Source organism: Blennius ocellaris, assembly GCF_963422515.1.
Source record: "Blennius ocellaris genome assembly, chromosome: 21".
Classification (NCBI taxonomy): Eukaryota; Metazoa; Chordata; class Actinopteri; order Blenniiformes; family Blenniidae; genus Blennius; species Blennius ocellaris.
This window is the reverse complement of record NC_137670.1, coordinates 10,205,893-10,218,270: the sequence shown is the minus strand read 5'-3', so window position 1 is coordinate 10,218,270 and position 12,378 is coordinate 10,205,893. Positions and strand designations below refer to the sequence as shown.

Genomic DNA, 12,378 nt, shown 5'->3' with positions numbered 1-12,378 from the left:
TGAACGCGCACGTAAATTACGTCGGATCGTTCATTGGATACCCCGTCTGTCCGTGTAACATTCTGCCCAATCAGGAAAGAGTGGGCGCGGTCATGTTAATATTTGTATTGACAAGCAGCAGCACCCAGAAAGGTTGTTGTAGATTTACTTTGGTCACATTTATTTCACAACCATGGATCAAACCGGCTCGTTCCCGGTGGAGCTCTACATTTACGACTTGTCCAAAGGAGTGGCGAGCAAGTTGAGCCTTCTCATGCTCGGTGAGTTTGTTACCTTTCAGCCGGATTGGTGTTTCTCCTCCCTGACCCCTATATCTGAAAAGCTCTTTCTAACTTTTGTTCATGTTTTGCTTACAGGGAAACAGGTGGATGGGATATGGTGATGCATGCATTTAATACCATTTCTTCACCTACTGAATACAACTGTCTCTTCTGCTCCTGTGGTTTGTTATAGTTGTCACAGATATTGGTAATTTTGTTTTTTTTTATTTGTCTCACAGGCACACTGCCATTGTGGTCCATGGAAAGGAGGTCTTCTTTAATGGAGAAGGCGTCAACTCCTGCACACCTGTAAGCATCATCGCTGTCTATTAGTCTCAAACATACAGTTCATGATCACTGTATTTCCGGAGCTGTACATTACAAACCAAACCATTTGGACTGAATGTGCGTTTTTGTTCACAGGGTGGCACGTTATTAGGAGAGCCTCAGTCTGTCGTGGACATGGGCTTCACTGAGGTCAATGCAGAGACATTCATGGCGTATGTTAAGTCACTGGCTGAGACCACGTTCAGGTAAAAGCTCAGGCTCGTCAAGACATTTCGACCTGATCGTGTACCGTCTGGCATTTATTGTCACCCACAATTAATAATGACAACATTAAAACTTACATTTGTGATATTTTCTCAAATTCTACATTATATTCAGCTTACATAGATGCAATTGATGAAATGGAAAGTAATGCATCCCAACATCTTCAGTCTGTCCTCCTTCCTCCCCCACTTTCTCCTGTTATCTCACGGTCCACATGTGTCCTATCTTCTCTTGGTGCTCACACAGGCCAGTCCAACCTTTTGCTTTCCCCCCCTCTTCTTTTGAATCATTTCATCCTCTTCACTATTCTGGCACACAGAGGTGAAGATTACAGCCTGTTTGAGCACAACTGCAACACTTTCAGCAATGAGGTGGCTCAATACCTCCTGGGCAAAGAGATCCCGTCCTACATAACAGACCTCCCATCCGAAGTATTGTCCACGTAAGTGAGCTCATGAATTAGCTCCTGCATTGGGACAGTCTCTTGTTGTTTGTCTCATTGTGTACATTAGTCAAATATCAGGTCTGTAATCATAACATTGTTTTCATTGATGCAAATATTTGTTTTATTTGGAATATCATTAGAATGTTTGAGGATTATTTACATTTATAATGAAGCATATACATTAACACATAGGAAAATGTATTTATTTTTTGTAATACACAACAAAAAAGCCCAAAATTACCTCACTGTGATGTGACAGGGCGAACCACTATTTCACCATCTGGACTCTATATTCACAGTATAGAAACAAAAAAACAAAAGTAAAAGTATTAAGTTAACTCTGTTTTTAATGATTTTAGACATAAGAAAGCATAAGTTTTTTTTAAAGAAAACTTTGAATAATGTAAATTTTTGGTAATGTTAAACAGAACCTTCCTGGAGAAACAATGACAATGACTTTTTGTTCTAATATACAGGCTCCAAAAAGTAGTTTCCCCCAAACTGTACCTCTCTATAAATGAGAAGCTGGTTTGAGTCGGGGTGATACAAATGTACTCTGCAGGAAATTGCGTTTTTGCAGTTCTGTCTGTCCCTTTCGTCTATACTTCACAATCACATGCACTCTCATCCACCTGATGGAAACCTTTGGATCACAGTATGTTGTCCTCTCCGCTCCGTTTCGCCCGCAGGCCTTTCGGCCAGATCCTCCATCCCATTCTGGAAGCCGTCGTGGTGAACCCTGAAGGCAGCAACATCACTGAGGAGCAATAGGTTGAAATCGCAAAGAAAATCCTCGATAACGTCCACGCCAGGTTGAGAGGTTCACTCCTGCCAGCAGCTACTCTCACAGCTCACATCATAGAGACGCTCCTCTGTTGAGTTTCAAGGTCTGTTTCTATATTTGACGCTGACAAAGATTATTGCTGCCAGACTATTGTAATAACCTTTTTAAACTCAAGATTTTCGACTCTGTTTTCGTAGTAGTTGGTAAAACGTAAGAAGTTTTTTATTGCCTTATTGTTTACATATCAATATCTCAGTGCTCCTCGGAACAGACAGTATAGTTGTATGCCTTTGATTCTCTTCATCTCCTTTCGTATCATCGCTCATACAGCTTTTCTCTAAGTTACACCTCAGGGCTCTGGAATTCACTCACTCTATCTTTCAGCTAAAATATATGGATTTGGAGGTATTCCAGGGATTTGTCTTTAGTTAAGCACATGTTTTCATATATAAAATGAAACACATAGTGGATATATCTAAATGAAGCACATAAAAAAAATATACTGATGTGCATTTGGAAGATTGTTCTTGTGAAAAAATTTCAGGAGAAGGTCTGTTTATTTATCTTGTAAATCATTCACTATAAAAAGAAAGAAATATTCTACTAAACATACCTTTTCTTACTTTATGTGCCCGCGTTGTATATAGACACCCATCAGCTGGAACATTATGACCATCAAATTTCCTGATATGATATGATATGATATGATATATAATGCAATGGGATGAGTTTTTTTTAAGTCTATCAAAAGTGCTCCAGGGAAGAAAAAGAAGTGACTAGATGACTAGATGACAGCTTCATCTGAAACATCCTGCTATCTTGTCTTTATTAATCAAGTGAACCGCAGACTGCCTCACCCCCCACTTATCTATGCAACGCAACATTGTACTTCCATTTAAAGGGTTGTACATTGAGAGCACAAGTTCCTACTAAATATGATAAAAGCTGGACTAGTTCAAGTCCATCTGTCTTTAGGACACACCCAAAAAAGGAGTGAACAAATCTCACTTACGTTGAAAAGTATTTATTTTCAAATGACAAAATAAAGCACCTTGATATTTTTAGTCTTTTTTTTTTTTTTTACTTTGTGAAACAGACTGTTTCATATTCTGCAGCACATAATTGTAATTAAAGAAAACCACTTACCTTTGGTGTGGTTTTGGCTCGGTTGGTTGTCGAATCAATCGGAAGGTTGCCAGCTTGATTCCCCATCCCATGACCAAGCGCCATGGACGGCAGCCTCCTCCATTGGTGTGTGTCTTCATCCTGTGTTTTCTGTTTCATTGGTCATCGTTGTAATTGTGATCGTGCTGGATATGATTATTTCTGTTAAATATAGTTTATTAAAATGTTTAAACCTCCACAAAGAAACGAAAAGTAATTCTAAGCTGACCGGCAATTGTTTTCATATTGTTTAACCAACTACGGATAAAAAATAGTCCTTACAGTTTTAAAATGTACACCCGACACTTGTTTGGCTTGATTAATAAACTGCTCCTGAGTGAACTGTTGCTGTGACGATTGTTGTTTGCAAAATCAGAAGATGTATTTATGTCTCTAAATATAATTACAACTAACAGAAAAGAACATTTTCATTCGATTTTGACAAATCTGTCCAAGAAATGAGTTGGTAAACTCATCAAGAGTAAATCTAACGCGTTCATGTCATCGCAATACAGATAATAACCAGAAGATGGCGCTACATGATCATTAGCAGTAGTCGTCTCCGCCTCCCCTTATTTTCTTTTCTCAAAGTATGTACATACCAACATAAACACATTTAACATCCCAATCGTCCTCCAATATAAAAATGTCCCCCCATTCTTCCTGAGTATTAAAACGTACCCGTTTGTGCCACAAATTCTTCTGTTATTATATATAGATATTTCTTTTAGGCAAAGCCGCATGGACTGATAACCTCTCAATTGTTGGACATGAGGTCATTTGACTGCTTCACCCAGTAAACATGTGCCACTTTCATATGTAAACAAGTCAAACCAAAGCCTCAACATTTATTTTTACAATCTTTAATATTTCATCTTCAAAAGTGTCTTCAGTTACTAAACAATATCTCGTATATAACGTCTCTGGAGATTTTTGGGTATAAATTAGTTCTGCTGTAAGAAGTAGAGGTACATATACAATATATACACATGTTTTTGCTACATACTGTCGTTTCACATCACATAAACTTGATATTTACTCGGCTATCATGTTTGTCTTTATACATTTATCATAGTTGTGCTCTCATATATGTCACTCATCTGTACTGCCTTCCCCACAGCAGATTCTAAATATACTAGTGAGCATTGTGCAATCACACAACACACATTGTTCCTATGTCAAGGGGAAGTTGTGCTTTTATGTTTAATGTGAAAACTCACAGCAGGAAGATGAACAGACAGCACCGTATGCCAACCTGAACCTTTTCTATTGCACATCAGGAAACAGCAAAACTCAAGCTTTCATCACTATAACATAATATATCTGAATAAAATCTGACTGAAAATAATAATAGGTACTCTTGGAATTAAATTTAGTTTGTTCATACAGCCCTTATTTAATCAAAAGTATATAGAAAATGCCATTAAATAAACAGTTATACACATCATTTAGCTATTAAAACGGAACCACATGGAATAAAATGAATGTGCTCAAAAAGACTGCACAGTAATGTACACAAAAAGTCAAACATTTGCATTAAATAGATTTTAAAAGTGGTTTGTTTCATGTACAAAGATCAGGCGAACATACCAACTAAAACTCCTGGAAGCGCTAAACTACTATTGCTTAAGATGAAAAGGAAGAAAGAAAAATTGTGACCCTAAACCTGCAAAACTGTGATGATTAGGAGGAAGTGGTGTGAATTTATGTCACTTTATGAGGAGAGACGTGTGCGGTGTGGAAAAGAGAACGCTGCAGACAGAGTTTAGTATCTTAACCACACAGATTGTAAGATCCAAGATTTAAGAAATTAAGTCCATGTTGAATTTAACCCTTTGCCCCTGAAGTGAAGAAAGTGGTATAAAAGATTCATGCATCATGTTCCAATTTTACTCAAAGTTTCACTGTCTCACTTGGACAAAGTGGATGTAGAAGCAAAAAACTTGACTTCAATTAAAACCTCTAACTACCACACAATGAAACATTCCATTCATTTCCATAGGATCAGCTGTATAATTTTTTTTTTTTATCGAGAGTCCAACTTGAATTTACTGCTTGAGAACTGAGTTTACAGTTATTTCTGTAATTTCCACGTTAAATCAATGAGACAGGACAGGTTTTCTTTACTTGGATCATAAATAACATTAATTTGATGTTGTGCGTAAAAGGGGAGTTATATTTTTACCCTAGCCCTATGGTAAAAAGAGAGGTATATCCTTGAATAATACATTTATCTTTAAAGTTATATCACAGGCTTCCATCGTCATCAAATAAAATCTTGTTGATCTAGAAAGTATGGAGCAATTAATATTTTTTCTTCAAATCATTACATATACTGAAATAAAAGATACGCTTTAAAGTTTCTTTCAAATGTTGCTAATTATTCCTAGATGTTGCTGTTGAAATGTTGTGATTGCTTAAAAAAAAAAATATATCAATGATAACACATTTTGCATGAATAAGTTAATACTAAAGTATTTTTCCTTTATTGTGTTTCGAAGCTTCAAGTAAATGTTGTGCTCTTCTGGATTTTGATGTTAAAACAGGGAGATGGGAGAAATAGTTTAAGATCTCAGACTCATTATGTCTTGCAGAACTTATGATAAATTTATGTGGAGAAGAAAAGAAGCCGTGGGTTGTTTACTTTTCGGCCACTTGTCCATTAAAATGTATTTATCCTGCTTCACCTTCCCTCATCTTGCCCCCCTCCTTTTTTTTTTTTTTGCTTAATCCTCAGCCCAACTGCTTTGAAATCACTTAAAACAAAAGTTTTGCCCTCAACTCTTTTACCACAAATATAATTATGCAGGACCTCATGGAAGCATTTCTGGACACGTTGTCCAATCTCTTTGTTAAGAGTTCCCGTCTTCTTCACGTCACGCTGTTCCTGAGGGTGTTTCAGCCACAGGCCGCCACCGAAGGTTCAAGTGGACGCATTAACTGTTGATCGTGTGTTCAAACAGGCTCGGCTCTGCGTGGTGTCCTCTGCTGTGCGGGCCCCACAGATGAAATGAGAAGTGTCTAAGGCTCCAGGCTTGGAAATGCCTCCGCCGATCCTCCCGCGATGGGGCCTTGGGTTAAAAATTACATCCAGGCATCCACACACTGAGTTATGACCCAGACAGTTCAATAGTGAGAAACTCAGATCCACACTGACTCCTCATATTCGCCCTGAGGAAAGAGAAAACACGGCCACGTACGTTTGTTTCCTTTCTCTTCTGCTCTTCTGTTTCCATCCTTTCTCTGCTTTTCTAAAGACTCCCAGCCTCTGGCTCTTACGCTGCCCCCACCCTCTCCTCCCCTCCCTCTCCCCGCTCGGGACGGAGGCTGATGGGAGCCGACATGATGGTGGCATTGTCCTCACCGACGAGTTAATGTGACCCGGGGGATGCTGTCCCTGCATGCTCGGCCTGATGGTAAAGAATGCAAAAGCGCTCCATTGTTGGAAATCGGCGGTGAGAGGCGAAAGAGGAGCGAGCAGAAAACGACTCTGCGTGTGGAGGTAGACTGAGGAGGTGGTCTTAGGGCCGAGCTGGGAGGCTTCTGCAGCCTGGAATAACCACAGCTGTTAATTTGAGATAGATCAGTTATAAAGGCTATGCGATATACACAAATGTAGTCGATCTAAAATGTCATATCGTGACACAGTTTTTTTTTGTTTTTTTAATATACTTTGACTGACAATCTTCAAAGAAAACATCCACTGGAGTTGCAAAGGACTCCAAAACTTCTCAGCCTCCACCAGAAAGGCCTGAAATGAAAACACTTGCCTTTATGAATGGACCGCAGGGTGAATACTGGTTTAAATACTGGCCAGGCTTTCCTGTGTGGAGTTTGCATGTTCTCCCCCTGTGTGTGTATGGGTTTTCTCCCTCAGTCCAAAAATATGCATGCGAGCTTAATTGGCGACACTAAATGTAAGTGTGTGTGGTTGTCTGTCCGTGTGTGTTTGCCCCGTGATAGATGAACAGGATGGAGTCGTATAAAAGATGAATGGATGCCTCAAATTAATGAATAGTTCTGTTTCTACCATTGTTGCTCGGTGGTGTCGCAGTTAGTATTCTTGTCTCACAGTGAATTTAAGGAGTTTGGTATGGATTTTATTGCTGAATTCCTTCATTTATTCATTCTCAAATGCAGATATCGCTTAAATATGGGCTATTTGAGATCGACTAAATCTACTATGTTCCCCCGTGCAAAGGGGGGGGGCACAGAAAGTGAGCGACTAAATCAAATATATAAGCTGTAACCAGGAAACTGCACATGAAGGTTTAAACTAGGTGTGGCAAACATAAAGGGGCCAAAACCAGCCTCCAAGAGCGGCAGATTGAAACACTGAGACCCGAACTGAGATATCAGTGACACTGCCATGAAAGATAGCTAACTAGTAATAGTATCACAATTTTCCACATTGGCTTTATGTTGGGATTGTTGTAATTTTCGGTTGTAATTGTTTAGTTTAGTGAAAATATAAACATTTTCATCACGTATAGTCTGCACCACAAGAAATAATTTAAAGGTTATCATGGCATTATTTTACCGGCCCGGCCCACTCGAGATGAAATTGGGCTGTGTGTGTGTCCCCTGAACTAAAATGTGTTTGACATCCCTTGTTTAAATAAATGTGATGCAAACGGGCCAAATGACAGCTCTGACTTTCATCAGGCACCCACATGGAATAAGCCTGTAATCCCTTTTATCCACAGCTTTTGCTCAGTGAAGATGGCAAATGTTGTCGAGGTGTCACATGTATTACAAGTTACTTGATCATTGAGTGATATATTTTAAGCCTGCTCTATGGAGTTTATAGGTGGCTGCACTTTAACTAAATAAGATGACGTCAAATTCCTCATGGTTAATCCGTTGAGCCATATGCAAATGTAGAAAAAGGTTCCTGAGGTCTAACTGAGGTTATGAACTACATCTACAACAAAAAAACAGCCACATGCTAACACTGAGTGTACAACATGAGAGAAGTTTCCATGAAACTGTAAATAAGACTGGGTGTTAATATGCGGTGACATTTACTAACGACCCTGCTCGATCTGCCTTTTACCGGAATCCCTCGACGAACACAAACTCTTCTGTTAACGTTGAACAATGAAGCTGCAGATGAAGGTAAAATGTTGTTTTTGTTTCTCCACTAATGGAGAACCAGTTGAGACCATCTAATCTATTAGAGCCTGAGAGTAGTTCTTTATATTAATAGAGTCTCTACGTGTTAAGAAGACCTTTAGTTCTTTCTTCACTGGTTTCATCCTCAATCTTGCCTTTTCTACATATCAAACTCTCGTTTTACTCTTTAATTCCCCCCCCTACTGGGTCAACAGTCCATAAACGCTGGCGTTTAGGTAACAGGTCGTGCTTCACGCGGTGGGTGCTCTCAGGCGTGGTCACTCAGACGGTCACCTCAGTCGTACTGTGGGTGGAGTAGCTCTTCTGCCTGTTGTGGTGGTAATAGGAGGGTTGAGATACATGTTGCCCCTGGACGTGGTGCCCTTGGCCGCCACCCCCTCCGGCTCCTCCGTACCCGCCCACATAGGGCTGGTTAAACAGATCTGGCACGTTCTCGATGCTCTGCTGCCTCCGGGTGGAGTAGGCGTGTCTCCGGGTGGAGCCGTGCGAAGAGGAGGAGGCCTGGCCCGGCGCCGAGATCTGCCGGTGGACGTGGCGGCTGGTCGGCTCCCAGGCTTTGAAGGCCGAGCTGGACAGGAACGGGTGCGTGGTGGTCTTGGGGAGGCGCGAGTGCTCCAGGTGGCTGGAGGGGATGGAGATGGAAAGGGGGGCATGGAGGTCGTGGTGTGCCGGCAGAGGCTGGTGGATGTATGACTTCTCTTTGGGCTGCACCGGCTGGAAACTCGGAGGCGCCACGGGTTGGTACTGGGAGAAGTCCATGAGCGGGAAGCTCTTGTAGTAGCTGCGAGAAGCGCTATCCGCTGCAAAAAAGAAAAAAAAAAAATGGAGATGAGTTCGGATCACTTCAGTCTTTAACATCATCAACTTCTTCGTTTTTACTTTAAAGGGATAATAAAATGCAAAATTGAATTTGTAAGGGTTTTCCAACAGTAATATGCGTCGCCGTACCTGGAATGAAGAAAATCTGTTGCGCCAACGAGCAAATCAGAAATCAAACCGTATATAGTGTCATCGGGGATTTAGCCAATCACACTGAAGGTAGGCCCTACTGTTTAACTCCTCCCACAATCAGCGAACTCTGCTCTGGCACATGGCACCACGAGAGGAAGTACTTCCTCCTCTTCACAAGATGGGCTTGTGTGGGCGGAGCCAGTCCAGCTCACACAGACACAGCAGATTCTGAATGCAACTCCTATGATTCAGTATTCAAGTGGATGAAAGTCAAAGAAAGGCTGGACCCCTTTATATAGATGCTCCAGGAACGTTGTCAGACTTCAAGCAGGTCTATAAATGTAAGAACAAATCTCAGGCCCTGTTTACATGACGTTTTATGTCAAATGAGTTGTTTGTGTTTTCCTTACATGGGAATGTTCTGAAAACAATGTAGCCCAACAACTAGTGTTGTGCCACTAGTATGTGCAGTTTTCTTTTTTTTGTTTTGTAATCAACCAACACACACCTGCATGCAGAGAACAATATGTTAGAAACATTAACAATGGCCCGCACACGGACATTCGTATGGACAGACGACCAAGTTGGATTGATATTACAGTTGATCCTCAACTATAAAATTGTGGGGATACATAGACCACCCAGTCCTACCCAACATTGCTAAATTTACTATTTACCATTTTATTCAGTGATAGGAATAAAAGCTGTAACAACAGTCTGAAATCAGCCAGAATCCCCCTTTATAACAAATAGGCCAGTAGAGCAAACACATGCTATATTTAGCCTCCTTTAACTTGTTTGTATTTCAGAGTCATTTTGGATTCGTCACAGTCTGATTCGGCGGCGGCCTAAAACGAACTGTCAATGTGTAAACAGAGTCTGTCATTTGCAAAAACTCTGATGACTGAATCACACTTAATCCATGACAACGGTAGAAACCTCCTGGCTCCGACCCCCCGGCAATGTCAGCTTGCTTTGCTCCTCAAAGTATTCTGGTAAACTTTTTTTTGGGGGGGGGCATTTGGAGGAAGTATTTGGATTAGCATTAACTGCCCTCCTTTACAGCGACACATAGAAATTATACTAAAATGTCCTATTTGTACTTTATGAGTCAATTTTTGAAGTAAGTATTTACTTTTCTCAATACTATTTTCTTTTGCACCCTATCTGAACACAGGTGTCTTCATTTTAAACAAAACTAAAATAATCATACTCAATGAATTCTCTTGGGCAAATTCCTTTTTTTCTGAATTTCAGTGTATGGGGGCACACTTTTATTTTTTATTTGAAAAGGCAGCATTTTTCACATACAGTATATAAAGCTAATGTTATTTCAGGACAAAAGGAAGCATGGTTGTAAAAAAAAAATCAAGCTAATTTTGTGTATTTTGCTTTTCCATGATCTTCTTTTGAGGGCATCCTATATTGGTTGTTAACACAAACTACTGCCAGTAGTACAGATACAAGTTTTTTGTTTTTTTTGTCTTTGTTGTTGTGCTCATTCTAGTACATTTGCCAACTCTGGTAAAATGTACTTGTGTTGGATTTTGGGACAGCAATAAGCAAGTGAAGGTTGAAAACAATAAAAAATTTGAGGATTAAAAAAGATTATGCAGATCTGATGATGTCTAAAACTGCAATACTTCTCTGGATTAACGGCACATCAGATTAAAAGGTACAGACTCTAAAGTAGCTTCACATTGATGTGCAAATCTTTCTAAACTGGATAAGAGTAGAATAAAACGTTAAACACCTCAGACTGCTGTTACCACTGTTTGATGAATTTGGTTTGTTAAGATCTGAACAAACTCAATGATATATTTATATAATAAAGACCTCAGTGGAAAGAAAGATGTAGAGAAAAGTGTGTGTGTGTGTGTGTGTGTGTGTGTGTGTGTGTGTGTGTGTGTGTGTGTGTGTGTGTCAGGAGGAGGGGACGCAGCAGTGAAAGCCTGATGAATAAGCCCACCCTGAGTCCTATGTGAGCTTTGCCTGTGCGTGTCTGTGTCACCAGGAATTATTTAAATAAACCGCACGCTCAGGTCACTGCCGCCAGCTTTCTGCCTCCACCAACAGTAACCATGTCAGAAAACACACCAGCAGTCCCTGCTCCGTTTATACAATCAGATATCTGCTGATTTAAACTACATCTACAGAAATGGGTTCCATCTTGTTATTGTCCGAAATGATTTTTGTGTCCCTATTGTCACAAAGTAAATTAAAAGTATTGTTTGAATGAGAAAAGGCACGGTAAAGTGGTGCTGTTTCTTTTAATATGGAGGATTTCAATGAATACAAATGCTTCATGTACTTAAAAAGAAGCATTTTGTTCAGTCATTTTGTCATTTTGCAGTTGACATGAATTTCTGAGCCCATTTGAGCAATATAAAGAAAATGTAAAGTTGCCTCCTGATCTAAATAGAAAATTATAACATCTAATTATCTGCATAGGTGCAAATCCCTCAATCCAAATTGCTATTGTTCTTTCTGCTTGTAGGTGTGGTTTCAATACAAAAACAACTATAACTTCACCCACTAGTGGTCCAACAGGAAAACTATATTTTCAAGATTCCTGCCACTGCTGTGTAAACGGACATCGTTTTCAAAACGTTGCTGTGTAAAATATATCTGAGTCTTAATCGATGCTTTTTCACTTGAAACGTTGTCGTGTAAATGGGGCCAAATTAACGTTGATTCAAATAGGAATAAAGCACCACTGGGAAAGACTGAAAACTTAAATACACACACTGGGAGGAAGGTGGAAACACTTGAGGGTTGATCAGAGAGGGAGAACAACACAGGAGACGAGGGAAGAGGTCGTGTATAAGTACAAACACACCAGATATACGATTAATAGAGAAAGGAGGACATTTTTCTCTTAAACAAGAGAGTGCATGTTACTACCGGGCAGAAAATAAATGATCTCGACAGTGTGGAAAGACAGATGTTACTGGGACTGTGCTCAGGCTTTGTCAACTTTTCAATGATAATAGTGAAGATTTGAGAAGTAAAATCCACCTTGATGAGCCAGATTTGCCTTTCGGCCGACTGCGTTCTCATGGATTCCCCGAGGTCTGATGCAGTCC

The 12,378-nt window shown here is 40.0% G+C and overlaps 2 protein-coding genes across 2 annotated transcripts in view; one reads left to right on the top strand and one right to left on the bottom strand.

The window, feature by feature from the left end:
- Positions 1 to 172: 172 nt before the first annotated feature.
- Positions 173 to 3,431, top strand: LOC308146171 (desumoylating isopeptidase 1-like; the record flags this gene model as incomplete). Its single annotated transcript, XM_080517863.1, has 6 exons — positions 173 to 260; positions 357 to 378; positions 500 to 569; positions 684 to 793; positions 1,132 to 1,254; positions 1,947 to 3,431. The coding sequence occupies 6 exons, from the start codon at positions 173 to 175 to the stop codon at positions 2,026 to 2,028; spliced, it is 495 nt and encodes a 164-aa protein (XP_080373989.1). The 3' UTR covers positions 2,029 to 3,431.
- Positions 3,432 to 8,602: 5,171 nt separating this feature from the next.
- The window catches only part of shisa8b (shisa family member 8b), a gene marked incomplete at both ends in the record, with an annotated part of 29,920 nt that continues 26,144 nt past the window's right edge, over positions 8,603 to 12,378 (bottom strand). Inside the window, one exon of the mRNA XM_080516821.1 lies at positions 8,603 to 9,141. Within this exon, the coding sequence (XP_080372947.1) occupies positions 8,603 to 9,141 (539 nt within the window). The remainder of the gene's footprint in view (positions 9,142 to 12,378) is intronic.